Source organism: Sciurus vulgaris (assembly GCF_902686455.1).
Source record: "Sciurus vulgaris genome assembly, chromosome: 1".
In the NCBI taxonomy this organism is placed as follows: domain Eukaryota; kingdom Metazoa; phylum Chordata; class Mammalia; order Rodentia; family Sciuridae; genus Sciurus; species Sciurus vulgaris.
Genome location: NC_136461.1, coordinates 122,139,964 through 122,166,117, shown reverse-complemented (window position 1 = coordinate 122,166,117; position 26,154 = coordinate 122,139,964). Strand labels below are relative to the sequence as shown.

At 40.0% G+C, this 26,154-nt stretch overlaps 1 protein-coding gene across 4 annotated transcripts; it reads right to left on the bottom strand.

The window, feature by feature from the left end:
- Positions 1-99: 99 nt before the first annotated feature.
- Positions 100-25,752, bottom strand: LOC306642541 (T-lymphocyte surface antigen Ly-9-like). 4 transcript variants are annotated; one of them, XM_079108364.1, is made up of 10 exons: positions 25,594-25,752; positions 22,121-22,447; positions 17,356-17,631; positions 16,524-16,859; positions 14,804-15,073; positions 13,281-13,382; positions 12,305-12,358; positions 8,707-8,993; positions 8,277-8,348; positions 102-967 (listed from the first exon to the last, which is right to left on the bottom strand). In XM_079108364.1, exons 1-10 carry the CDS (start codon positions 25,718-25,720, stop codon positions 899-901), a joined length of 1,920 nt encoding a protein of 639 aa, XP_078964490.1. In that variant the 5' UTR covers positions 25,721-25,752; the 3' UTR covers positions 102-898. The 4 variants fall into 4 exon arrangements, with proteins under 4 accessions (XP_078964492.1, XP_078964491.1, XP_078964490.1 ...); XM_079108363.1 differs by having other exon boundaries at positions 103-967; positions 8,707-9,035; XM_079108366.1 differs by lacking the exon at positions 13,281-13,382 and having other exon boundaries at positions 100-967.
- Positions 25,753-26,154: the final 402 nt, after the last annotated feature.

The following is a 26,154-nucleotide window of genomic DNA, read 5'->3' as shown; positions in this document are numbered from 1 at the left end:
TGAATAAATATGGGTATCATATTAAAGAATCACATTCATAGTTTTTGAGAACTATCGATAGAGTAATACACACAGGTTTTTAAAAAATCCAACAGTACAAAAAAAGTATGCAGAAAAAAATGTGTCTCTTTCTTGTCTTGGGATGCCTAGTTCCTCCCCAGGAGGTAGCCACTGGTAAGATATTTTTATTTTCTTCCTGAACTTCTTTATGCCTAACTAAGCATATAGACATGTTTTCTAATCCAACTGGTAGTGTACAATATGCTCCGTCCTGGAGTTTGTTCTTTGCAGTCAACAGTGCCATTCCATATTAGCATATTAGTCTTTGCTTTCTTTACAAGTAGTAGGGTTTATCACTGCTTGCGTATATTATCATATATTTAACAAGACTCTCACAAAATGGACATTTAGTTTATTTCCCACTCTTTATTTTAAATACTATTGTAAATACTATTTTATGAAGATCTAAGAAGCCTGTGTCTGAAATATTAATGGGCTTAGGAGGCTGGGCATGGTGGTGCATGCCTGTAATCCTAGCAATCTGGGAGCCTGGGGCAGGAGGATTGAGAGTTCAAAGTCAGCCTCAGCAAAAGTGAGGTGCTAAGCAACTCAGTGAGATCCTGTCTCTAAATAAAATACAAAATAGGGCTGGGGTTGTGACTCAGTGGTCGAGTGCCCCTGAGTTCAATTGCTGGTACCAAAAAAAAAAAAAAAAAAAAACAGAAACAAAAACAAAAAACAAAAAGGAGGCCACAGGGGAGGGGTCAAATTAAGACATGTCTGAGCCACTGTAGAAAATCTGATGCACTTCTATCTGCAGGAGCACCTCACTTTCATGAGGTCCAGTTGCTTTTCCAACCACAGGGCCGCAGGAGAGAGGTAGAAACTGCCTTTCTTTTCAGGTGAAATTTTCATAGGTAGGGATTTCAGAAGACTCAAGATCATCCTGTTGTGGCGGTGGCATCACCTGGGAGTCAAAAGAACACACAAGAATATGGTTAATAAATCCTTGCAAGACTTGGGTTCTCTTAGCCCTGTGCTGGTGAGTCAGAGGAAGGCAAGGTCAGACTATGGCTGTTCCATGCTGTAGGAGTAGGGTCATATGGAATGGTCTAGGGATTGAACAATCAATCAAGCTGATGATAAGCATTTATGGATATTCCTTTAATGATAAATGCTGTGAGATGGACTCTCTGCAAGGGTAATACTGGACATTTTAGTACAAAAAATCCAGGAGATTAAAAAATGACAAAAGGGGCTGGGGTTGTGGCTCAGTGGTATAGTGCTTGCCTAGCATGTATGAGGCACTGGGTTCGATTCTCAGCACCACATATAAATAAATGAATAAAGGTCTATCAGCATCTAAAAAAATGAAAAAAAAAAAGATAATAAAATGCCTTGTCTTCAAGAAGCTACTGTTGAATGATCCCAATCTATGCACTAGCTGGAGAAACAAGGAAGACATTTATATACAGATAATTCAGATGGTAGAGGTTAAGTTCCAAAGTAATGGTCAAGACCATTAGATCTCCAGGATCCAAGGGTTCTGAATCCTTTGTCTGAGAGGGCCCAGGGAAGGCTCTGAAGAATAGATGAAATCTGAGGAGGGGAAGTTAGGTACTAGTCACTGCTTGGGAATAGCATAGAACTCTGAGATACTGTGCAGAGGAATGTGTCAGAAAACTAAAATAGGTTTAAGAATTTTCTTGATCAAGTAGGCAATAGTGGCCTTAGAAGACTAAGAACTAGAATTCCTGGTCCTTAAAATTCTGAAGACAGAGATATATTCTTTCAAGAGCTTGGATAAGAAAATACATAGATTGCTATTTACACTACAAGTGAGAGTGGGTTTAGGAGATCTAAGTCTCTGGGATGGTGTCAGTACCATACAGGAATGAACAAACTTGGCAACTCATGGACATTCGAAAATTCAGGAGGGACTAATGTCCATGACCTTAAGCTTAACTGATTTTGACCTAAACATAAAGGACCAGACCAGAGTAGAAAGCAGCTCTGGGAATGCAGAGAGTAGTATAGATTTGGTCTCAAAGACAAAGGTGAAGTCCTTAGCATCACAATCTTAAAGTCAGGATGAGGCAAATGATGGGTGAACTGAAACATACATCTGAACAAGTGTTTACTGAGTACATTGGATCCATCTTTAAAAGTCTGGTCCAAATTTCTTTTTCATGAAACCTTTCTGCAGTAATATCCCCCACTTCTAATGTCTGAAAAATCCTTGAAACTCCACATATAATTTACTAAGTAGTCATATAGTGTGTTCTCTCCCCTTTCAGTTGACTGAATCAACTTTTTTCTTAAAACTTTTTCTATATTTTTAGTTGTAGATGCACACAATACCTTTATTTTATTTATTTATTTTTATATGGTGCTGAGGATCAAACCCAGTGCCTCACATGTGCCAGGGAAGTGCTCTGCCACTAAGCTACAGCCCCACTCCAAATCTACTTGTCTTCTACCAAAAGATAGATAACAAGTTGTCTAGGATGGTGTTTTAAACATGTCTGAATCCTCATAGCACTTGACCAGTTCTGGGCCGACAGAACAGACTCAATAAATACCTACTGATTGATTCATGAATTACAGATAAGTAGAATAATTAAAAAGCTTTTAAAGTTTTATTTTTAAAAATCTTTTTGGACATGGTGCATGCCTGTAATCCCAGCGGTTTGGGAGGCTGAGTAAGGAGGATTGACAGTTTAAAGCCAGCCTAAAGCAAAAGTGAGACACTAAGCAACTCACTGAGACTGTGTCTCTAAATAAAAATACAAAATAGGTTTGGGGATATGGTTCAATGGTTGAGTGCTCCTGAGTTCAATCCCTGGTACAAAAAAAAAAAAAAAAAAAAAAAAAAAAAGAAAAAAGAAAAAGAAAAAGAGAAAAAGAAAGAAAAGAAAAGTAAAGTAAAGAAAAATCTTTTTTGAATGTGTTACAAGGAGAGAATTTGGAGGTGGGGGAAATTTGGAAGCAAAAACACGAATGTACTCCATTTTTTCAGGAAGGTAAAAATGCAGTGGCTAGCCAGATGTGGATCAAAGTTAACTGTTAAGGATTATACAAGATTTTCCTTAAACTCCTTGTGGTTCTTAGTACTGGAACTTCCTATCACTATGTGTGTGACTGTAGGCCAAAAGAGCTTCTCTGAATCTCAGCTCCTTTAGCTCTCAAATGTGGATGACAACACATTTCTAGAGGTGTTACAAGGATCAGAGGTTGCAGTGTTTATTGCTATTTTGACAACTGTACAGATTAATATGAAAGTTATTATCATTATTATTTAATGGTAAATTCTACCTTAAGGGATCTTTTTTAACACTCTAATAAAACCTATGTATTATATTTTATAGTACATTTTGTTGACATAAAGTTGTTGACTAAATCAACAATGTAGGTCAGCAAAGGAAGGAACTACCTTAGAGAAAAACCCACTCAAAGGAGAATCCAAGCCAAGTTAAAAACCAAAAATTAGCCCAAATGACTGGGAATACAAATCATATCTCAATAATAACCCTGAACGTTAATGGCCTAAACTCATTAATCAAAAGACATAGACTGGCAGAATAGATTAAAAAGAAAGACCCAACAATATGCTGCCTGCAAGAGATTCATCTCATAGAAAAAGACATCCACAGACTAAAGGTGAAAGGATGGGAAAAAACCTACCACGAACATGGACTCAGTAAAAATGTGGGGATTTCCATCCTTATATCAGATAAAGTGGACTTCAAGCCAGAGTTAGTCAGAAGGGATAAAGAAGGACATTTCATACTGCTTAAGGGAAACATAAATCAGGAAGACATAATGATAGTAAATATTTATGCCCCAAACAATGGTGCATCCCTGTACATCAAACAAATCCTTCTCAATTTCAAGAATCACATAGACCACAACACAATAATTCTGGGTGACTTTAATGCACTGCTGTCACCACTAGATAGATCTTCCAAACAAAATCCAACCAAAGAAACCATAGAACTCAATAACACAATCAATAACCTAGTCTTAATAGACATATATAGAATATTCCATCCATCAACGAGTGGATTCACTTTCTTCTCAGCAGCACATGGAACCTTCTCGAAAATAGACCATATAGTACACCACAAAGCAGCCCTCAGGAAAAGCAAAAAAATAGAGATACTGCCTTGTGTTCTATCAGATCATAATGGACTGAGAGTAGAAATCAATGACAAAATAAAAACAGAAATTACTCCAACACATGGAGACTAAGTAATATGCTATTGAATGAAACATGGATAACAGAAAACATCAGGGAGGAGATAAAGAAATTCTTAGAGGTCAATGAGAACAACGATACAACATATCAAAATCTCTGGGACACTATGAAAGCAGTACTTAGAGGAAAATTCATTGCATGGAGCACATTCAAGGAAAGAATAAGAGGTTAACAACTAAATGACCTAACATTATAGCTCAAAGCCCTAGAAAAAGAACAGAATAACAGCAAAAGTAGTAGAAGACAGGAAATAATTAAAATCAGAGCTGAAATCAATGAAATTGAAACAAAAGAAACAATTCAAAAAATTGACAAAACAAAAAGTTGGTTCTTTGAAAAAGTAAACAAAATAGACAAACCCTTTGCCACACTAACAAAGAGAAGGAGAGAGAAAACTCAAATTACTAAACTTCGTGATGAAAAAGGAAATATCATGACAGACACCACTGAGATACAGAACATAATGAGAGGCCACTTTGAAAATCTATATTCCAACATAATAGAAACTACTGAAGACATTGACAAATTTCTAGAGAAATTTGTATTTCTAGAGAATTTGTGTATGCTCCTCCCAATCTGAACCAGGAGGACATACACAATTTAAACAGATCAACATCAAGCAATGAAATAGAAGAAGCCATTAAAAACCTACCATCCAAGAAAAGCCCAGGACCAGACAGATTCTCAGCCGAGTTCTACAAGACCTTCAAAGAAAAACTCATTCCAATACTTCTCAAAGTATTCCAGGAAATAGAAAAGGAGGGTACCCTACCGAACTCATTTTATGAAGCTAATATCACCCTCATACCCAAACCAGGAAAAGACACATCAAGGAAAGAAAAATTTAGACCAATATCCTTGATGAATATAGTTGCAAAGATCCTTAACAAAATACTGGCAAACCATATCCAATAACATATTAAGAAAATTGTGCACCATGATCAAGTGGGGTTCATCCCTGGAATGCAAGGATGGTTTAACATCCGTAAATCAATAAACATAATCCATCATGTCAATAGATTAAGGATAAGAATCATATGGTTATTTCAATTGACGCAGAAAAAGTGTTCGACAAAATGCAACACCCCTTCATGCTCAAAACACTAGAAAAAATAGGGATAGTAGGAACATACCTGAACATTGTAAAGGCTATTTATACTAAGCCCATGGCCAACATCATTCTTAATGGAGAAAAACTGAAAGCAGTCCCTTTAAAAACGAGAACAAGACAGGGATGTCCTCTTTCACCACTTCTATTCCACATTGTCCTCGAAACTAGCCAGAGCAATTAGACAGACTAAAGAAATTAAAGGGATACGAATAGGAAAAGAGGAACTTAAGCTGTCACTATTTGCAGATGACATGATTCTATATTTAGAGGATCCAAAAAACTCCTCCAGAAAACTTCTAGACCTCATCAATGAATTCAGCAAAATAGCAGGCTATAAAATCAACACGCATAAATCTAAAGCATTTTTATATGCAAGCGATGAAATAGCTGAAAGGGAAATGAGAAAAACAACTCCATTTGCAATAGCCTCAAAAAAAATAAAATACTTGGGAATCAATCTAACCAAAGAGGTAAAAGATCTCTACAATGAAAACTACAAAACAATGAAGAAAGAAATTGAGGAAGACCTTAGAAGATGGAAAGATCTCCCATGTTCTTGGACAGGCAGAATTAACATTGTCAAAATGGCCATATTACCTAAAGTGCTATACAGATTCAATGCAATTCCAATTAAAATCCCAATGATGAACCTTACAGAAATAGAGCAAGCAATCATGAAATTCATCTGGAAAAATAAGAAACCCAGAATAGCTAAAGCAATCCTTAGTAGGAAGAGTGAAACAGGGGGTATCGCAATACCAGAACTTCACCTATACTACAAAGCAATAGTAACAAAAATAGCATGGTATTGGCACCAAAATAGACAGGTAGATCAGTGGTACAGAATAGAGGACATGGACAGAAATAAATACAATTAAATACCCAAATAAATAAATAAATACAAATAAATACCCAAATAAATACAATTTTCTCATACTAGACAAAGGTGCCAAAAATATGCAATGGAGAAAAGATAGCCTCTTCAACAAATGGTGCTGGGAAAACTGGAAATCCATATGCAACAGAATGAAACTAAACCCAAATCTCTCACCCTCACAAAACTCAACTCAAAATGGATCAAGGACCTTGAAATCAGACCAGAGACCCTTCACCTTATAGAAGAAAAAGTAGGTCCAAATCTTCAACATGTCGGCTTAGGATCAGACTTCCTTAACAAAACTCCCATAGCACAAGAAATAAAAGCAAGACACAATAACAGGGATAGATTCAAACTAAAAAGCTTTCTCTCAGCAAAGGAAACTATCAGTAATGTGAAGAGAGAGCCTACAGAGTGGGAGAAAATCTTTGCCAATCATACTTCAGATAAAGTGCTAATTTCCGGAATATATAAAGAGCTCAAAAAACTCTACACCAAGAATACAAATAATCCAATCAACAAATGGGCTAAGGAAATGAACAGACACTTCACAGAAGAAGATCTATAAGCAGTCAACAGATATATGAAAAAATGTTCCCCATCTTTAGTAATAAGAGAAATGCAAATCAAAACTACCCTAAGATTCCATCTCACCCCAATTAGAATGGCGATTATCAAGAACACAAGCAACAATAGGTGTTGGCGAGGATGTGGGGAAAAAGGTACACTCATACAGTGCTGGTGGGGTTGCAAATTAGTGCAGCCACTCTGGAAAGCAGTGTGGAGATTCCTCAGAAAGCTTGGAATGGAACCACCATTTGACCCAGCTATTCCACTCCTTGGCCTATACCCAAAGGACTTAAAATCAGCATACTACAGAGATACAGCCACATCAATGTTCATAGCTGCTCAATTCACAATAGCCAGACTGTGGAACCAACCTAGATGTCCTTCAATTGATGAATGGATAACGAAACTGTGATATATATATATATATATATATATATATATATATATATATATATACACACACACACACACAATGGAATATTACTCAGCCATAAAGAATGATAGAATTATGGCATTTGCAGGCAAATGGATGAAATTGGAGAATATCATGCTAAGTGAGATAAGCCAATCTCAAAAAACCAAAGGACGAATGATCTCGCTGATAAGCAGATGATGACACATAATGGGGGGTAGGAGGGGGACAAGAATATAGGAAGGAGGGACTGTATAGAAGGATAAGAGGGGTGGGAGGGGTGGGGGGAGGAAAAATAACAGAATGAATCAAACACCATTACCCTATGTAGATGTATGATTACACAAATGGTATGCCTTTACTTCATGTACAAACAGAAACAACATGTATTCCATTTGTTTACAATAAAAATAAATTTAAAAAATTGTTGACTAATTTCTAGTTGTTTTGGAAACTCACTGTTTTGGTGGATTAAGATTAGGGTAGAGAAAGATTTATATATATATATCTCATAAAATCATATTATATAGGATATGTATTTATACATACATGTGTGTACACACATATATAAAACAGTGTTTGAGTTTATAGTCTCTCTTTCTGGTCAATGTGAAGAATAATCAACATATCAAGATATTATTAAATTGGTTGGAAATGTCCAGTCTTTGGTCACATAGCTACAAATCAGGAGTATTTGTTTAAGCATTTTGTTGCCTCTGGAATGTATCAGAGGGGTATCTAGTTGGGTAGAACCTGAGCTCTTCAGTCACAGAAATCTACAACTTTTAGTTCAAAAGGTCTGGGAAATAGTTTCCTGCCTTTTTTTATTTTTTGAATTTGGGATTGGAATTGAACCCAGGGACACTTCACCATCCAGCCACATTCCCAGCCCTTTTTATTTTTATTTTGAAACAGGGTCTCATCAAGTTGCTGAGTCTGGCTTTCAATTTACAATCCTCCTGCCTCAACCTCCCGAAATGCTGGTATTATAGGCATGTGACACCACCCCTGGCTTTATGGACTTTGGAAGACAGAAAATTGTTCTCACCTTCTGAGGTTTCTGTATAGAGCAATAGATTGTGACTGAGCTCTCTTTCTTCTCAGGAGCCAAGTTCTTTTCCTATAATTAAACAATATCAGGCTAGTTTTAATTTCCAAATGAGAGAGAGTTTCACTCTCAACCATGGAGGAGAGTGGACATCCCATAAGGTTCTGGTCTATGGTGCAGCGGACAGAGCTTCTGGTTCTCCAACTCTTCCCTCATTAATGTCCCAAGAATTGAAACTGAGGAATGAGTTTCTCCATTCCAAGGAACCCCAAAGTTGGGTAAACATAGATGGAGCCATGAGTCTCTGTCTGTATGTTCCTGGTCCCACTCCCAGCCTTGGTCCCCCAGTTTGGAGGAACTCATCATCCTGAATATCAGATGGTCCTAGAAGTGGGAGGAGAAGAGGTGTGCATTGCTCAGAAGGGCTTACCTGCAGATTAAGGACCACTTGCGTGTACTCCAAATCCCCTTCAACCACAGATCTAACTGCTGTGTCATCTAGAATGACATACTCTGTTTGCCCCTCAGCGGCTGAGTCTTGTCTAACGTCCTGAGTGATCCAGTCATACACCTCATCTTTTCCATTGACAGAACTGTGCATTGGGGTTCTCTCCTCATCCTCCTCTTCAGTTGTGATATTGCTGCTGGAGCTGGTGTCAGAGCTGGGCCTAGACCAGTGGTTGGTAGTCTTAGGGAGGATGTCCAGCTTCTCATGCCCTTGGGAGACCATAGTGTATATGGTGTGGCTAGCCGTGGGTTCTGGAACACATAAATACACCAACCCCCAATGCTCTCTTGCTGCAAGGACTCAACCTCTCTGCCCAGATGAGGCTGAGTGAATTAAAGATTTTTTTTTTTTGTCTTCATTTAGGTGTTTTCATTCTGTTCTCTCTTCCTCATTCCTTTCAAGCACTCATTTACTGACTCATCTGCTATGCATTCATCCAGTATGACATATGATGGATTCAGCAATTCTTGGCAGAACTTCTCCAGTTGGATAAATCATGTCAGTCAGTGGGGAGACACTAAGGTAAACTACGATTGGTTTTGGAGATGTTAACTGTCTAGTTGGCGGGGGGTCAGATCCACATACAAGTCAATTAATGTGAGGACAGCTCTGACATGATTATGGAAAGTATAAAATTGCAGAAGGGAGAGGAATGGTTTGTGGTTAGGAGAGCCGTGAGGAACTCTTGAATAGGTAGAATTAGGTTGGCTTTGAAGTAGGAACAGGATTTTGCTGAGTGAAATGGTATTCTTGATGGAGGGAGCAACATAATTATAGTAGGAGTGAATCTTGGAGCACCTTCACTTTTGGAAAGGAATGATATTCAAAATACTTAATGACTGCAATTGCCTGGGCAGAGTACAATCAGAAGGGGCACCCGCTGTGAGCAACTAGCATGTCACATCCAGTGAAATATCAGCCTTGCCTCTGGGCACATGGAGAAGCTCATTTGAACTAAGTACGGAATAAACATGGTTCACTTTTACTAAATGTCTATTTTGTATCAGGTGCTGTTTTAAATGCTTTTCATGAAAAACTTAAATAAAACGCCATGAGGCACAGACAAGAGCTATGCTTATTTATTATTTGCAGATGAGAAAACTGGAGTAAATAAAGGTTAAGTGTGTGCCCAAGTAAGTGGTGGAGCCAGGATTTGAATGCAAGTAGTCAGGTCTCTGATGTTCTTAACCACTACTCAATATTGCCCCCTAGGGGATTTGTGTGGGAAAAAATAGACAAAGGGTGGCATGTCCCAATACTTAACAATAATAGTGATTACCATCTACAGAGTGACCAACATGAGCATCACTCCACTTAATCCTCAAAGCAACTCTGGGAGGTAGGCGCCTCCATTTTGCTAGGTAAAGAAACTCAAGTTTGGAGAAGGAACTTCCCAAGATCACATCACTGGTAAGGAAGAGAGGTAGGGCCTAAATATTGGACTCTCTGATCTCAGAACCCATAAACTTGACCACTAGGTTATGTTGCCTTTAAATAATCAACAGAGGACATGAGGAATCATGGATTGTTTTACAGTAGGTCAGAATTGAGCTTTGCAAAGTAGGGAGGAAAAAGTGTAGAGAGGAGGGGCTGGGTGCAGTGAGTTTGTAATCCCAGTGGCTTACAAGGCTGAGGCAGGAGGATTGGAAATTCAAAGACAGCCTCAGCAATTTAGTGAGGCCCTGAGCAACTTAGCAAGACCCTGTCTCAAAATGAAAAATTAAAAAAGGACTAGGGATGTTGCTCAGTGATTAAGCACCCTGGGTTCAATCCTCAGTACTGGAAAAAAAGTGTAGAGAGGACAAATTTGAGAGAGAATAGTCAGTAAGGAAACCATTACAATATTTTAGGGAAGAAGTAACAAGGAAGGGTAGGAATGTCTGTTATTAAGAACTGGTAAAATAAATGGGATAATTTGGAGTCAGTTTTAATCTACTTGTGTGAATATCGCTAAGATACACTGTTAAATCTAAACAAGCACGGTTTAGAAAAGTGTTACAGATTGCTCCTATATGTGGAAAGAAAGAACACATATGCACACACACACATATACATATGAAATATATATAGCCTATAAATACATTAAGAACATCTTAAAGGTTTTAGATATACATCATGCTTAGCAGTGGTCTCTGGAAAGAAGAGACTTGGAAACTGGGGGTTGAGATTCAGATTTACTTTTACCAGTATATCATGTGAATATATGACTTTTAAATTAAAAAAAAAAAAAAAAAAAACCTTTTCAAGGAAATAAAAAAATTGGTGACAGCATGAACTAAGGCAGTGACAATAAATGTAGAGGAGTAGACCTTGGAGAGAGTGGAAAGGTTGAAGAAGCAAGACTTGGGGGTTGAAGAGAGGTGCAGAATTCAAGGAGGGAGGGGCCCAGACTGGGTTGGGGATGAGGGTTCTGTCCTGGCAGATGTGAGGAGAGAGTCAGCGGGAAGATCTATGGTCTAACGCCTCATTGGCACTTCTCGACCCCATTGATTTGGTTACACTTTCCTGTCAGGAAAGCCTGCATTGTCTGACAACTTGAACCCCCAGGGTCCAATCCCTCTTCTGATTGCATCTTCTTGGGGATATCCACCATGAAGACAAAAGCAGGGTCTGATTTTGTGGGCAGATTTTGGGGGTTCCTTAGTACTCCAGAGCTCTGGAGTTCAAGTTGGAAATTGAGGACCTTGTGGGATGGGAGTGGGGGACTAAGAGCAGACTTCTCAGCTCTCCACCTCAACATCCATCAGAACAGCTCCACTTTCACACGTTTTATACTATTGGGGTGGTGCACAGTAGTTTGTTTAGAGAAAGCATTGCTCAGATTTTTCTATCTTCTTTTCTTTTCTCCCCTTTCTTCCTTCTTTCTTTGCTGAGGATCAAACCCAGGGCTTCAGGTTACAGAAGGTCTCTACCACTGAGCTAAACCTCAAGCCTCATTCCTTAACTTTTATAACTGGAAAACCTCTGCCTCAGTGATAAGAATAACAAGTGGGTAACAAGTGTCTACACAGTCTCATGCGGTTTTAATTTTAATTAAGTTTTAATTTTGCTTCTGCCACAAATTCACTATCCCATCTGACCTTTGTTTCTCTACTCTCAGAGTGGAGAAAATAATGATCCTCAAGGTAGCCCACATTCAAGTGATACCAGTCAATGCTCAAAGAACCTGAGTAAGGAATAAACATGGTTCACTTTTACTAAACGTAAAACCCCAGAGTGATCTTCCTAGCTCCAGTGACCATTTCAAAGGGGTCCCTCGTGTTTGAGGCTTTTGTTTCCAAACCACCCTCCTGTAGCATATCCCTTCTTAAACGTTAGTGGGCATATGAATCACCTGTGGATCTTGCTAAAATGCAGATTTGTTTTCTGTATTCTTGGGTAGTACCCAAGACTCTGCACTTCTAACAAACTCCTGGGTGATGCTCATGTTGCTGGTTGGCAGGCCACACTCCCAGCAACCAGACTTTGGAGAATCCATCTGGATCAGGGGCCCCATAACCTGTGTCATTGATGATATTACCTGGTGTGTCAGCTGGGACCTCAGCTTGGCTGTAACTGAAGGCTGGCACTGAACCTGGGAAACCAAGTTAAAGAAGGTTATCAAGATGGTTGTGTGGAGAGAGATTTCTAAGATTCTGTGAGAGTCAATGGAGAGGGAAGAGGCTTCTGGGGACACAGAAAAGGAAAAAACTCTAAGGAAGAGGATGAATTCTGACATGAGCACAGGACCATGGCAAGATCTGACCAGAGTCTAGGGTCATCTGTGGAGTTTCCTGCCATACTCAGGAAAAGGAGAGCTTTAACTCCTCTGCCGTAGCCACTAATAGTAGTTTGCCTGCTGAAAGTAATTTTTTCAGGGGTCTTCCTGTTCATTTTTGGAAACTCCTTCATTCCCATTTTAATACTAAGATTCTAGAGGGAACTGGCAACTATAATAGTTCATCCCCTTGACTATAGTGATTGGTCCAAGCAGCACACATGACTTTAGCCTGGCCAATCAGAAATATTTCTGACAATTTTCAAATTGTAAATTTTCTGTGTGAATCTGGAAACACCAGTTGATGTGTTATAGTAAATCTCTGCCCTTCACCTCCACCTTTGCCCTTCAGCTGGCTGTAGTAGGAGAGGTAAGTGAGATGAAAAGGAAAATAGAGATGAGATATGAACTCTGGTAATTTTTGAGCCTCTGATAACATTTGTTCATAAAGGCCAACTCCATCTTTCTCTTCTCCACAGATTGATTATGTGAGTACTGGCATAATAAACCATGTCCCCTACCTGTTCCCCACACCCTTTTAAAATTCTAAGCTAATTTTAGTTGGGTTTCAGTTATCCTTAACTGAGGAGTCTCAACTAAAACCCATTTCCACATCCCTTAGAGAAGTAAGGTCTTGGGATGAAAGGGATAAAAGGGACTATGTGAGGACAAAGGAGCCTCCAAAGGTCCTAGGGAAACAGCCTTAGGTTGGTGGATGCCATTAATCTCAGAAACCTACCCCCTCTTCTTTTCTTCCACATGTACCAGCTGAAGATGCCCAACAACGGAAGGATGAAAACTGGGGAGAGCCAAATCCAAAGCAGTTTGTTTTCCTTAGGCCCTTTGAAGAGGAAATAAGTGATATTAATAAAAATAATGACAAGAGAGATTGGAGCAAACAATGGACAGAACATAGTGACCATCCTACCTGCCTCTGAAAATCCTATGACATTGCCTGAAATGTTTCTATTCATTCCTCTGTAACAATTTTTTAAAGTAATCATCAATCTAGGTCAGTATTATGGCAGTACATACGGCAGATATGCTCCCTTGGTATAAAGATTTATGGCTTTCTCAGTGTCACAGTTTTAAGTATCTGACCTGGGATTTGAAGGCAGGCTGTCTGTCTCGAAGCATCCTCAACCACCTCACTCAACTGCTCACTCTCTGTAAAGGAGATGAGAGGAATTCAAGGCAGAAAGAGCCCAGATTCCCACTGAGCTGAACTCTGGGTTTGTCTGCCAGATATAGCCTGACCCAGTCTTGTTAGATTGGTAGATCTTAACTTTTTTCTGCTTCCCTCTAGGGGACAGCAGAGGATAGAGCTCAGGGTTCCAACCCGAGCTTTACTGTGTTACCTTCATCAAGTACCTTAACCTTTTCTGAGTCTCAGTTTCTTTGAATCTATAATGGGGAATAATAAGAATATCTGCTCTCTTTCATTGTTATAAAGATTGTGCAGAATCTCAGAGATCTAGAATAGTGCCTGCCATTTAATAAGAGCTACCAGGGTTTCCTTTCTAGTTCCACTCATACAGCCTGTGTTCCTTTATTCTGTCCCACATCAGCTTCCCATCAAAATCAAACTTTCTGCTGTTTAATAGGGTAGACATAAGCCTAATATGAGCCTTTGAAACGTGGCTAGGGTGACTGAGAAACTAAGTTGCTTATTTAATTTAATTTAAATTAATGTAAATTTAAATATTAAAATGGCTATTCAATTCTTTCTTGAAAAACTGATCAGTATGTTTGGAACTACTGGCATATGTAAGATTGTTTCTTCCACTGTAAATCTTTTGAAAATCTGAAAACGAATCCAAAAATTCTGCTGAAAATAGCACCTGAATTGTGCTGAAATTATATAGGCATACTGCCTTTAAAAAACTTAATACAAAGTAAAAATACAGTAAACTGTTTCATAAATAATTTGTCTTGAATAAACATGAAATTATAATATTTGGGTTTGGGGTTAAACTGAAAACATTATTAAAATTATTTTACACTAACCAATTAGAACAGATTAAAAAAAAGAAAAAAATACCTGCAACACTAAAAATTATAATAATTGTACAATAATAATTTTCTAATGTGGGTATTAGAATATTAGAATATTACATACATGCATCCCTTATATTTCTATTGAAATGTGCTGCTCTGGAGGAGCATTCCCTCACTGATTTTCATAAAGAACAACTTGGAACACAAACTCTCTTGGATCTGAGGTTACAAGCCCTGTGACCAGAGTAAACAGAGGGAGAGTACCTGAACAGATGTTCCTGGAAAGAAACTGGTGGGAGCTGTTGCTGACAGGGTTTCTGGCTATGCATGTGAGGTTGGGGTGATTTTCATCACTTCTCCAGGAGATGTTGAGATGCGATCCCTCTTGGGACACAATAGCTCCCTTCTGCATGGGGCTCCATGTGTATGTCACATTGTTACCACCATCCTCCACGGAGCAGGTCAGGCTGAGCCTGCAGATGCCATCTTCCGTGTGCATGAGCCTCCAGGTGACATTTGGCTTCCTCAGTCTCCCTGTGTGGGGAGAAAGGCAGAGCCATGTGGAGTCAGGCCTACAGCTTCATTCATTCAAAACCTATTCATGAAGTTGTATGTTACACTGTGGAGAAAGTGCCACAGGAGTCACAGGTATTCTGGAGTATACCAAGCCTCTTTCTAACCACCTGTAAAATCACAGGCACTTCATTTCCCCTCTGTGGTCTTTGATGCTCAGGTGTGAAATAAGACAATTAACAAAAAGGGGAAAAAGAAAGAAACCATCTTATTCCGTACACTTTACCTGTGGAAAGTGAGCAAACCAATCAACAAGAATAAGTCAATGCTTCCACTCACTCTGAAGGCCCTTTAAGGATTGCATTTGAGGTTCTATCATGTAACTTGTCTGCTTACATGAGAGAAGGGATATAGAGAGGTGAGCATAGCGCCTAAATCAGAGCAAGTGCTCAATAAACATTAGCACATTTTAAATGCTTTTTAAAAATATTATTTAAGGCTAGGTGTGGTGGCGTACACCTGTAATCTCAGCCTCTTGGGAGGCTGAGGCAGGAGGATCACAAGTTTGAAGCCAGCCTCAGCAATTTAGTGATATCCTCAACAACTTAGGGAGACCCTGTCAGACTGGGAATGTAGCTCTGTGGTAAAATATATAAAAAAAAAAAAAAGAAAAAAGTAAAAAATGTTATTTTAAAATTAAATTTTATTAAAGATTAAATTAAATTTCATTTTAAAATAAAATTATTTTTAAAAGAAATAGTTTGACTTAGTTCTCAGTCTATTATTATTTATATTTAATCTTGTTGATTCTTTTATCATTTGAACATGTGTGACGAACATAGATTTGACCAACTTGTTGCATATTTTAACAGGACAATAGATAGATGGTGATTCTTTTTACAGGTACTAAAACACCAGTAAACTCGGATGGGGGCTCTGTTGACCACATCTGAATGCTACGGAAGAATTAAACATGCAAAATGTCACAACAAGCTCCTGTGAGGTCGGGGAGGAAGAATGTACCTCTGTCTTTCACACTCAGTGGGGCCGAGTGGCCCATATTCTGGAGATATGTCTTTGGACACTTAGGGTTTCTCCACAGACTCCTCTAATTCATTCTGTCCCAGTCAGCTCCATCTTTATTCAAAATGATAACGGTTTGTAAAATTGCTGGTTGGAAAGTTTCTGGTCCCATCTGAGAACCAATGCAGGAGGACAAGGCAATCAATGAAGGTCAAGGGCTAATGTGAAGCCTAGAGCAAGGGGCACCTTAACAAGTAGGTTTTGTTCTGCTGCTGGTTGTAATTTTCTCCTCTTGTGAATTCACTGGTGTGAACTGAATAGCTGTCCTAATAGTCTGAGGCATTTTGTACAAAGAGAGCCCTAAGAGAAGAGGGAGAAGGGGAGGGCAGCAGAGGAGAAACTTTTCAGGGAGAGAATCTAAAGATGGGTGCTCTATCCGGAGACTCACGGTAGACGAGCAGGATGACATGTTTCATACTGGTGACTCTGGAGGCCTCTGAGCACACATAGGCATGGTAGGGGCCAGCATCCTCCATCTTCAGCTGGCTGATCTTCAGGGAGTAGTCTTGACTGGAGACCCACACCCTGCTCTCATCAGAACCGTTGGGCTTAATAAGTGGATCTGCCATTGCTGCTCCTTTCCACTCCTTGCTGATCAGAGATGTGTTAAACTTCCAGACAATGTTTTCTGTGTCTTGACTGACTGGGAGTGCCAGAGGCAGAGTGAATGGCTCTCCCAGGGTCCCTACCACTGTCTCCCCCATTGTGTTTATGCTGGAGGTTCCTGAAATTGCAGTCAGAAAAGAGATATTGCAGCTTCAGCCACTGCCCCCACCTTCCTTGACCCTCAGTCATCCTGAGAGGGACTGGAGGTCCTCCTCCTCTACCTCTTCCCCCAGCTCCTCCTGTGATATGGCATCCCTGCTGCTCCCCCACAACCACTTGTCTGGCCTGGCTCTGCCCACTGAATACTTGACTTATCTAGCTCTCTTGGCCTTTCTGAGGAGACCCCAGAGGATCCTCCACTCAAGCAAATATCAATCTGAACCCCTCCATCCACACTCCCTTCTCCCTTGCTCTATTCTCAGAGTTTCAGTGTCCTGAGAGTTCCTAAGTCCTGGTAACCTCTTTGAGGCCCTGAGAGTAGAGAACAAAGAGTCTTTGGGCCTGTCTTCTTCCTTCTCCATCCCATTTGAGTTCTCCCAGAACCCTGAGGTTTAGCCCTACAGTTTCTCAGACTGTTTCTGGAACTCCCTAAAAGACCTAAGTGGAGCTGTTACCTGTACAGAAGTGCCAGGCCTGCACAGGGCGAGAGCTGCTCTGGCTGACTGGATTCCGGGCTGTGCAGGTGTATGACAGGTCTGGATCGCAGAGCTTTGGGGAGATAGTGAGGATAGAGCCCCTATAGGATTCAGAAGTGTTGGTGTCCCTCTGGGTCCAGCTGTACAGGACATCGTTTTCTGACCCCTTCACAGAACACATCAGGGTGATGTTACAGGAAGCATTCTCAGACACGATTATGGATTTCATGGTGACTTGAGGCTCCTGTACATGCTCTGCAAGGACAATCACATTGAGGAGACACTCCAATCCCTTCCCCAGCCGGAAAGGACTGACAGGAGGAGATGGGAGAGGAGATGGGAGAAGGGAGGCCAGCATTACCTGTTCCAGAGAAATGTTCTCTGCAGCTTAGGTTGGGTGTCTCTCCTATGTGCTTCCACAACATCCTCTACAGGTGTTTTCATCATGGCTCAACATGAATAGTAGCTCATTATTTTTTTTTTCTCTCCCCCACAAGTATGCAGACTCCTTAAGGATAGGAACTATGCCGGCATCTGAACACCTATCACCCAACCTGGTCCTTGAAAAATGTTTTCATTTTCATGAATGTTTGTTGAATTAATGGATGAATGACCCAGCCCCAAACCGTAGGAGAGTGGGGGGCTTAATCTCTAGAATTTGAATTGTCCGTGCCTTTTGGTCTGAATTTAGGACCTAATGTGTCTCCAGACCTTTCTTCTGATCTTCTCCTTCCCATTTACTTCATCTCCTCTGTTCAATTCATGTGTGCATATATGTGCGTGTGTGTGTGTGTGTGTGTGTGTGTGTATGTATGTATGTTTTATTTCTTTTTCTTTGAACAGGTAATACATGCATAAAATTGAAAAGATAGAAAATGGTAAATAATGAAAGAAAAGTATGTTCTTTTTTGCCTCCATTCACTTTTTTCTTCTAAAAAATTTCTGTTTCTGGACGTAGTTATTATTAGTTTCTTGTTGCTCTCTATGGAGAATATATATATATATATATATACACACACACACACACACACACACACAATATAATATATTGTATTATTACACATTATAAAATACTTATGTATAATGCATATTGTATAATATATACATGTATAAATATATAATATATATAAATAAAATAGTGTACTATAACACTGCCTGGAACCCTTTAAAAATTTAATAATATGCTGGGTGCAGTGGCACTTTTTTGTAATCCTAGCTACCTAGAAGGCTGAGGCAGGAGAATTACAAATTGGAGGCTAGCCTGGGCAACTAAGTTGCAAGACCCTGTCTAAAACAAACTGAATACAAAAATTTTAAAGGGCTGGGGATGGGGGAGAGTAGCTAGGTAGTAGAGAACTTGCCTAGCATGCCTGAGGCCCAGGGTTCAATCCCAAGTACTGAGAAAAAAATAATACATCTTGGAAATTGTTGTATGTCAATATATAATGAATTGGTTCATTCTAATTCTATTAGCTGCATATAATTCTATTTCCTGAATATATGAAGAGTATCCTACAAATCAATATTTTATTGATGGTCAGCTACCTGATAGAAAGTTTTGTGACATGAATCATGTACCTTCAAAGTCCATATATTGAAGTCCTAAACTTTAGTACCTCAGAATATGACTATATTTGGAACTAGGTCTGTACCTAGTGAGGTGATTCAATTAAAATGGGCCTTTAGGGTCGGCCCAAATGCAGTATGACTGTTTACTTATAAGAAGGGGAAATTGGAGCAAGAGGATAGAGGACAGTCATATGGGGGCATAGAGCAAAGATGGCCATCTTCAAGCTAAGGAGAGACTTCAGAAGAAATCAAGCCTGCTGACACCTTGACTGGTCTCCAGAATTATAGGAAAATGCATTTCTGTTATTTAAGCTACTCAGTTTGTAGTATGTTGTTTTGGAAGCCCTAGAAAAACAATACAGATTTGGATACTGGAAGTGGGGTGCTGGTGTAACAAACACACAAAAATATAGGAAGTGACTATAGACCTGGTTAATGGTAAAGACTGAAAGAATTTTGAGGGTCATGTTAGAGAAAGCCTGGATTGTATTAAAGAGACTTTTGGTAGAAATATAGATGTTAAAGCAATTCCACTGAGGGCCCAGAAAATAAATAGGAGAGCTGTAGGAAAATCTTCTATCTTAGAGCTATACATATGTCATCATGAACAGATTGTTGGTGGGAATATAAACATTTAAGATATTTCTGGTGAATCTCAGACAGAAATAAGGAATATGTTTGTGGAAACTGGAGGACTTAAAGTGGCCTATGCCATTTGGCTGAATTGTGTTTTAGTATTTTGTGGAAAAAGAAAGTTTAAGTGATTAACATGGGTATTTAGCTGAGGAGATTTCTAAGTAAAATCTTGAAGATATTGCCTTGTGTAAGTGCTTACTACTTACACAAAATGTCAGAGGAAAGAGATACATTGAAGAGGCAATTATTAAGTAAGATGAAATCAGAACTTGAAGATTTGGAAAATTTTCAGCTATTCATATTGCAAAAATTAATACAGTGTGTCTGGAGAAAACAGCAACACATTGTGACTGTACAATGTCTGCTTAATAGATTATGAGAGTGACTCACAGATCCAATCAATTATATCAAGAGAAATTTTGTTATATTTTGGATCTGGAATGCACCCCAAAATCTCATGTGCTGGAGGTTTGTTCCTCAGCTGGTCATGCTACTGGGAAGTGGTGGAAACTTTAGGCGGTAGAGCTTGATTGGAAGAGGAGGGTCACTGGGGTGTTTGTCTCTGAAGAGTTTCTTTTGTTCCTGGATTCTTCCCCCCATCCCCTCACTGCTCCCTGGTCAGAATGAGGAGAGCAACCACTGTAGCCTCCTTGTCATGATGTTCTTCTTCACCACAAGCTTACAACAATAGGGCCAAGTGACTATGAACTGAAATCTCTGAAACCATGAGTCAAAATAAACTTTTCCTCCTTTAAGTTATTTTTCTTGGTATTTTGGCATGTGCTACACGCTTGGACTGAGGGGACAGAGACAGGACAAAATTAAGAAAGGCTGTCAGACTTCTGACCTTAGCCAATAAAGCTCTACTGCAGTGAGCACAAGCTATCTTTCAAGAAAAGAAAACAGTAACCCCAAAGGCAGTTCAGAGGTTGTCAGAGTTGCCACTGTCACCATGGGCCTACAGGATACAGGCCTGGGGTAGGGTTGGGTAGCTCTCCTCTTGATGCTCAGGGTCAAGGAGTGGGGCTGTCACCCCAGTGGGCCTAGAAATTAGAACTTGGAGCCAAAGAAGATTGCTCTTGAGACTTAAAATTTAATGGAAATTGCCCTGTTAGATTTCAGACTTGCTTGGGACCAGTAATCCCTTTCTTCTTTCCATTTTTTTCTCTTTTGAAATGGTACTGTGAGTCCTATGATGTCCCAATATTTGTTTTTGGAAGTAGTTAACTTGTTTCACAGGTTCACAACCAGAGAGGAATTTTGCCTCAGGATGAATTGTACCTCAAGTCTCATTCATACCTGATTTCGATGACATTTAGATGAGATTTTGGATTTAGAGTTGATGCTGGAATGGGTTAAGCTTTAAGGGGCTGGTTGTTAGGATGGGGTGTATGTATTTTGCATATGAGGAGGACTGAATTTTAGGAGACCAGAGGCAGAGTTGTTAGGGCTGAATCTGTTCTCCCTAACTTCATGTTGAAGTCCTAATATCATTATCTCAGAATGTGACTACATTTGAACATGGGACCTTTTAAAAGGCAATTATGTTAAAATGAGGTTGTTAGCGTGAGCCTTAATATAATACATGTCCTTATGTGAAAAAGAGATTAGGACACAGACAACACAGAAGAATGACTATATGAGAACACAGTGAAAGGGCAGCCATCTAAGAGCAACATAAAATATATATAAATATATGTATACATATATATATATATATAGCAACATAAAAAATGCATATGATTTTTAACTCAGCAGCTTACCTCCATCCTTGTTTTAGTTAGTTTTTTTGTTGGATGACCAAAATACACAAGAAGAACAACTTATAGCAGGAAAAGTTTATTTGGGTTTCAGAGATCTCAGTCCATAGATGGGAGTCTCCTTTGCTCTGGGCCTGAGGGGAGGCAGCACATCATGCAGGAAGGCCCAGTGGGGACCAGTGGAGGAGGGTGGCTCAGTTCAAGGTGCAGTCAGCAAGCAGAAAGAGCGGGAGGTGGAGTAGGGGATGCATCCTCACAGGGTGCACCCCAATGACCCACCTCCTCTAGCCACAAACCACCTGCCTACAGTTACCAACCAGTCAGTTCCTTCAAACTAGGATGGACTGATTAGATTACAGCTCTTATATTTTAATTATTTCACCTCTGAATATTTCTGCATGAACAGTGGTATTTGGGGGACACTCATGTCCAAACTGTAGCAATCCTATAGATTTTCTTTCAGAATATAACCCACTCACATAAGCATGAAAAGATAGGTACACAGGGATATTCATTAAAACAGTATTTGTCAGAGAAACTATTGGAAATGACCTAAATGTTTACAAGTAAGAGATTTGTTACACATATTATGGCAATTATATAACAAGTAAGAATTTTATGGTTGTGTTTTTCACTCTTGATATCAGTGTCTATGAAATTGGGTTAAAATAACCAATATAGGGTCATATTTATCCTAGAGAAACAAATTCTTAAAGAAAAAAGAAAATATCTTTTTAAAAACAAAAGATCAAAATCCACACAAGCTCTCTAGGACTTACCATAGACATGCAGGATGAATTCCTTCTTAGCAGTGACTTCAGAATTCTTTTGGTTTATTTGGGCTTTGTAGAATCCTGCATCTTTCTGGGTTAGGTTTCTGATGTACAAGGAGTAGCTCCCACTGATGTTTATTCGACTCTCATAGCTTTTGACCAAAAAGGTTAGATCTCCTTTGGGACGTGCTAAAACAAGAGCTTCATTAAGGCCAGTCCAGGCAACATTCTCAATCTCTGTGTCTACTGAGATGTTTACGGGGAGAGTCACGGAACCTCCTAAGATCCCTGACACCACCATTGGAGTTGAGTCTTTTTCAGAGGATCCTAGTCCTGTAGAGACAGAAGAAGGACTTAGTGGAGCAGTTGGACTCCTCAAGCCAGCCTTCATTCATTCACTCACTCAATAAACATGTGTTAGGCAAAAATGCCAGATGCTGAGAAATGAGTTTTGTAGATTTTTCTTTGTTCTCTCCTTTGGGGCAGCTGGGGATTTGAACCGCGGTCCTTGTGCATACTAGGTGAGCGCTCTCCCAAAGGAGCTATCTCTTCAGCTCTAGATGCTGAGAAATGAAATGAGATTCCTTTTAGGTCCATTGCCTAGCAAAGTCATTCATTCATTCATTCATTCATTCATTCATTCATTCATTCATTCATTCACCAAACCCTTTCCCCCATGAAAGTAGCTACTACAACAACCAGAAAAACAGATCTTTTAGGTTTCTGTTCCAACTGGGGAATTAGCCTTGTAACTTTGGGTGCATTTCAGAATTTTTCTGAGAATCAGTTTATCTGTCTACAGGATTGAAGCGCTCAGGTCTGCATCACCTTCCTCAAGGACTATGGTAAAAATTCACAGGTTGCTGTGAATTGGAAAGAATGGGTAAAGTTCTTTTAAAAACAAAATGAGTAGATGGACGCCTGGTGGGATGGAGAGATGGATGGGTGAGTGATACAATGGTAGAATCTAGGCAGGAGGCATGTGAGTGCTCATTGCAAAATTCTTTCAGTTTATTTGAGTGTTTGACAGTTTTAATAACCAAGTGTTGGAAATAAAAGGAGTCTCTCCACTCTGTCTCAACCTACCTCTCCCCTCGTTGTCCATGGGATATCAGACTGACTTTGGCTTAGCCAGGTTTGGGGTAAGGAATAGTAAGTAGCATAGATTCAGCCCTGATTTTATCATTTCAGAGAAGACCTTGATAAAACCTGAAAAAACCTTGTTTCAAAAGCTTAGAGGAGCCTATCCTTTGGTTAGTGCAACTCATTTTCTTATAGGGAACTTTTGGACGTCTGCTGTGTGGCCTACCCCTGGGTTCCCAGACCCCTGCATTTCTCAGCTCTGCAGAGTACTCTGGAAATTGTAGACCAAATTAGTTGGGTTCAAGACCCAGGATATTCCAGGAATTCTAGAAGGAAAAATACACAGAAAATAGAGAAAGAGGAGAGGCACAAATAAAGCCTGGAGAGGTGGCAGGAGGCTGAGAAAAGCTCTGAAAACTCAGAGACTTCAGAATATATCTTTATCTACAGATATGGAGCTGAAATTTAAAGAATTTAAGCCACTTGCCTGAAATTAAAGAATGGATCAGCTGCAGAGTTCAGATTCTATTACATGGTGCCCCCGGAGTATGGAGGTCAGGAGTATTGATCACTCCTATCCCAGAAGCCCAGAAGATGCTGGGTCTTGGCTGGGTGCATATAACCTATTTTGAATTCAGATCTTCTCACATCAAAGATAAACAAAGCCTCACAACTGTCAGTGGAAGGAGCAGGATGTGGATTTCACAAAACAGTGCCATGTAGCTCCCAGCATAGTGACAGTATCTCAGTCATCTTATTTTGAATGGTACCATTTGATAAATACTTAAGAAGGGTTCAAAGATCATAATAAGTACATTTGATTTACCCATCCCTTAATACCTTTCAAAGAATGTACAAAACAGTAATTATCACAACAAAAATCATAACCTCCACCAAGCACTTTATATATATCATCATTTAGCTATAAAAGAACCTTGCATGATACGTTTTATTAACTACATTTTGCATTTAAGGAATAGAGGCTCACACAACTAATAAATGATGGAAAAAGAATTTAATTTCGAGTGTCCTGATGCTAAAGTGTATGGAACACATTTCCTGAAATGACTCTTGGGGACACAAAAGCATCAACATTTTACACAAAAGGAGTGAGATTTAATGTCACCCCAATTGGTAGAGTCAGACTGAGGGAGATGCTTGTTTTCTTTGAGCTGTTTGAAATTCACTAAATTGGTCATTTGGAAAATATTGGATGTAGTTTATTGCAGGTTCACACAACACAACAGGTGTGGACATAAATGGCCTCATTGGTTTCTGTGTTTTGTGGTGAGCAAGGATGGAATTGAAATAAAGAGAGGTCAGACTAGACCTCAGTGCTGAGATCTAAGCTGCTGGTCTGCCTATACCTGTATCTAGAAGTTTTTCTAAAAATCCCCTCACAACTCCCCCAACTCAGTCACAGTGCTCTCAGGTCCTTAAATGCTACCTGCACCATCCTCCCTGTGGCTCCGGGGAAAGCAGGATCACAGAGGAATGGTTGCTGCTCAGTCCCGGCTGCCTGAGATCCTCAGGTGTTTCAATTTTCACTGGGGTGCTGATTAACTCTGCTGGACAGTAGAGGTCTGGGCCATACAAACTGGGAGATGTTTCCCCCAAATTGGCAGGAGCTGTTTTTTTTTTTATTTTTGGTTCTGGGGATTGAACCCAGGGGTGCTTTTACCACTGAAATATATCCCCAGTCTCCCCGCCCCCCCCTCAGTTTTAAGACAGAGTCTTACTAAGTTGCAGGGGCAGGACTCAAACTTTCAGTCCTCCTGCCTCAGATTCCTGAGTTGCTGGGATTACAGGCATGTACCACCATGCCCAGCCCAAGAGTTTTGATGGAGAGGAAGAATGTGGGGGAGAAAGAGTTATACAGATAGAGGCCACCTTGCCCAGGGTCTCCAGCCACCTCCAGATTCTCAGTGAAGTCTTAGTACTCCAGGATAAGTGGAAAATAAAGCAGGAAGTGGAAAGAAGCTCTAGCAGTGGTATCCCTCCTTAGGAAATTCCTAGGAGGTCTTTGGTCAGCAGAATTTTCCTGGATCTTTCGGTGGATATATCCACATTGTACCAGAAACAAACTCATAACTTAGCATTTCTTAGCAGGAAATGTGATGGTGAGAACATAGTTTGAGCCCAGAGTTGTCTGAGACTGGGGCTAGAAACATCACCTCTTCATGGTGTGTGAGTGTGCGTGCACACACGAGCGCACACACACACACACACGCACACATACACATGCACAGAACTCAAAATAAAGTGGAATCTGCAGAGTAATTACCACAAGGAGGTGAGTTTCCTGATTTCGTAAACAAGAATTTTCCAGGCAAGAAGCACGACAAGCCTCCGAGGAACACTGGTAGCAAGTGACGGTTGCCATAATGTGGACTTACCCATGAACAGGAAGAAGAGAGAGGTCCATAGAACAGAACGCATTGGTGGCTGACTCTCTTGTGGTTTATTGAAGAAAACTCCTACAGCCCAGTTGTCTGCATGGTTCTTTGGGCCCTCCATGATCATCTGTTTTCAGATCTGAGGTTGAAGGAGGAAGTACTTACCACAGTTTCCGGAGTTGTGTGAGTATGTGTGCATGCGCACATGCACGTTTGTGCATGCGTGGGTATGTGTGTTCCAGGGAGGGTTGTCTGTACTAGCACTGAAGCCAGAATTGGGAAAAGGTAGTTAGTGTAGAAATAGGGGATCGGGTCATATGGGGGAAATGGAGGCCATAAAGTCATCTGCCTCTGGAAGTTGGAAACTGCCCCTGGAAGGATGGAATGTCAAGGATCTCCGGAGGCCATTGATTACCAAATTTACCTGCCTTTATCAAGAACTGCAAGCCAGGAGCTGCTAATTAATGCCCCCTGGGCCCCTGCCTGCCTGAATCACCTTGGCCCTCCCCCTGCCCATGGCTTTTCACTTAATGCAAAACCAGGCCTAGTCACTGGGCAGGA

Excerpts from the sequence above, each read along its gene's own strand:
- LOC306642541 (XM_079108363.1), bottom strand. The coding sequence starts at position 25,720 with ATGATCATGGAGGGCCCAAAGAACCATGCAGACAACTGGGCTGTAGGA. Across the intron at positions 16,860-17,355 it reads GGCCTGGCACTTCTGTACAG|GAACCTCCAGCATAAACACA; the intron begins GTAACAGCTCCA and ends CTGCAATTTCAG. Across the intron at positions 9,036-12,304 it reads GGTCCCAGCTGACACACCAG|AACCCACGGCTAGCCACACC; the intron begins GTAATATCATCA and ends TATGTGTTCCAG.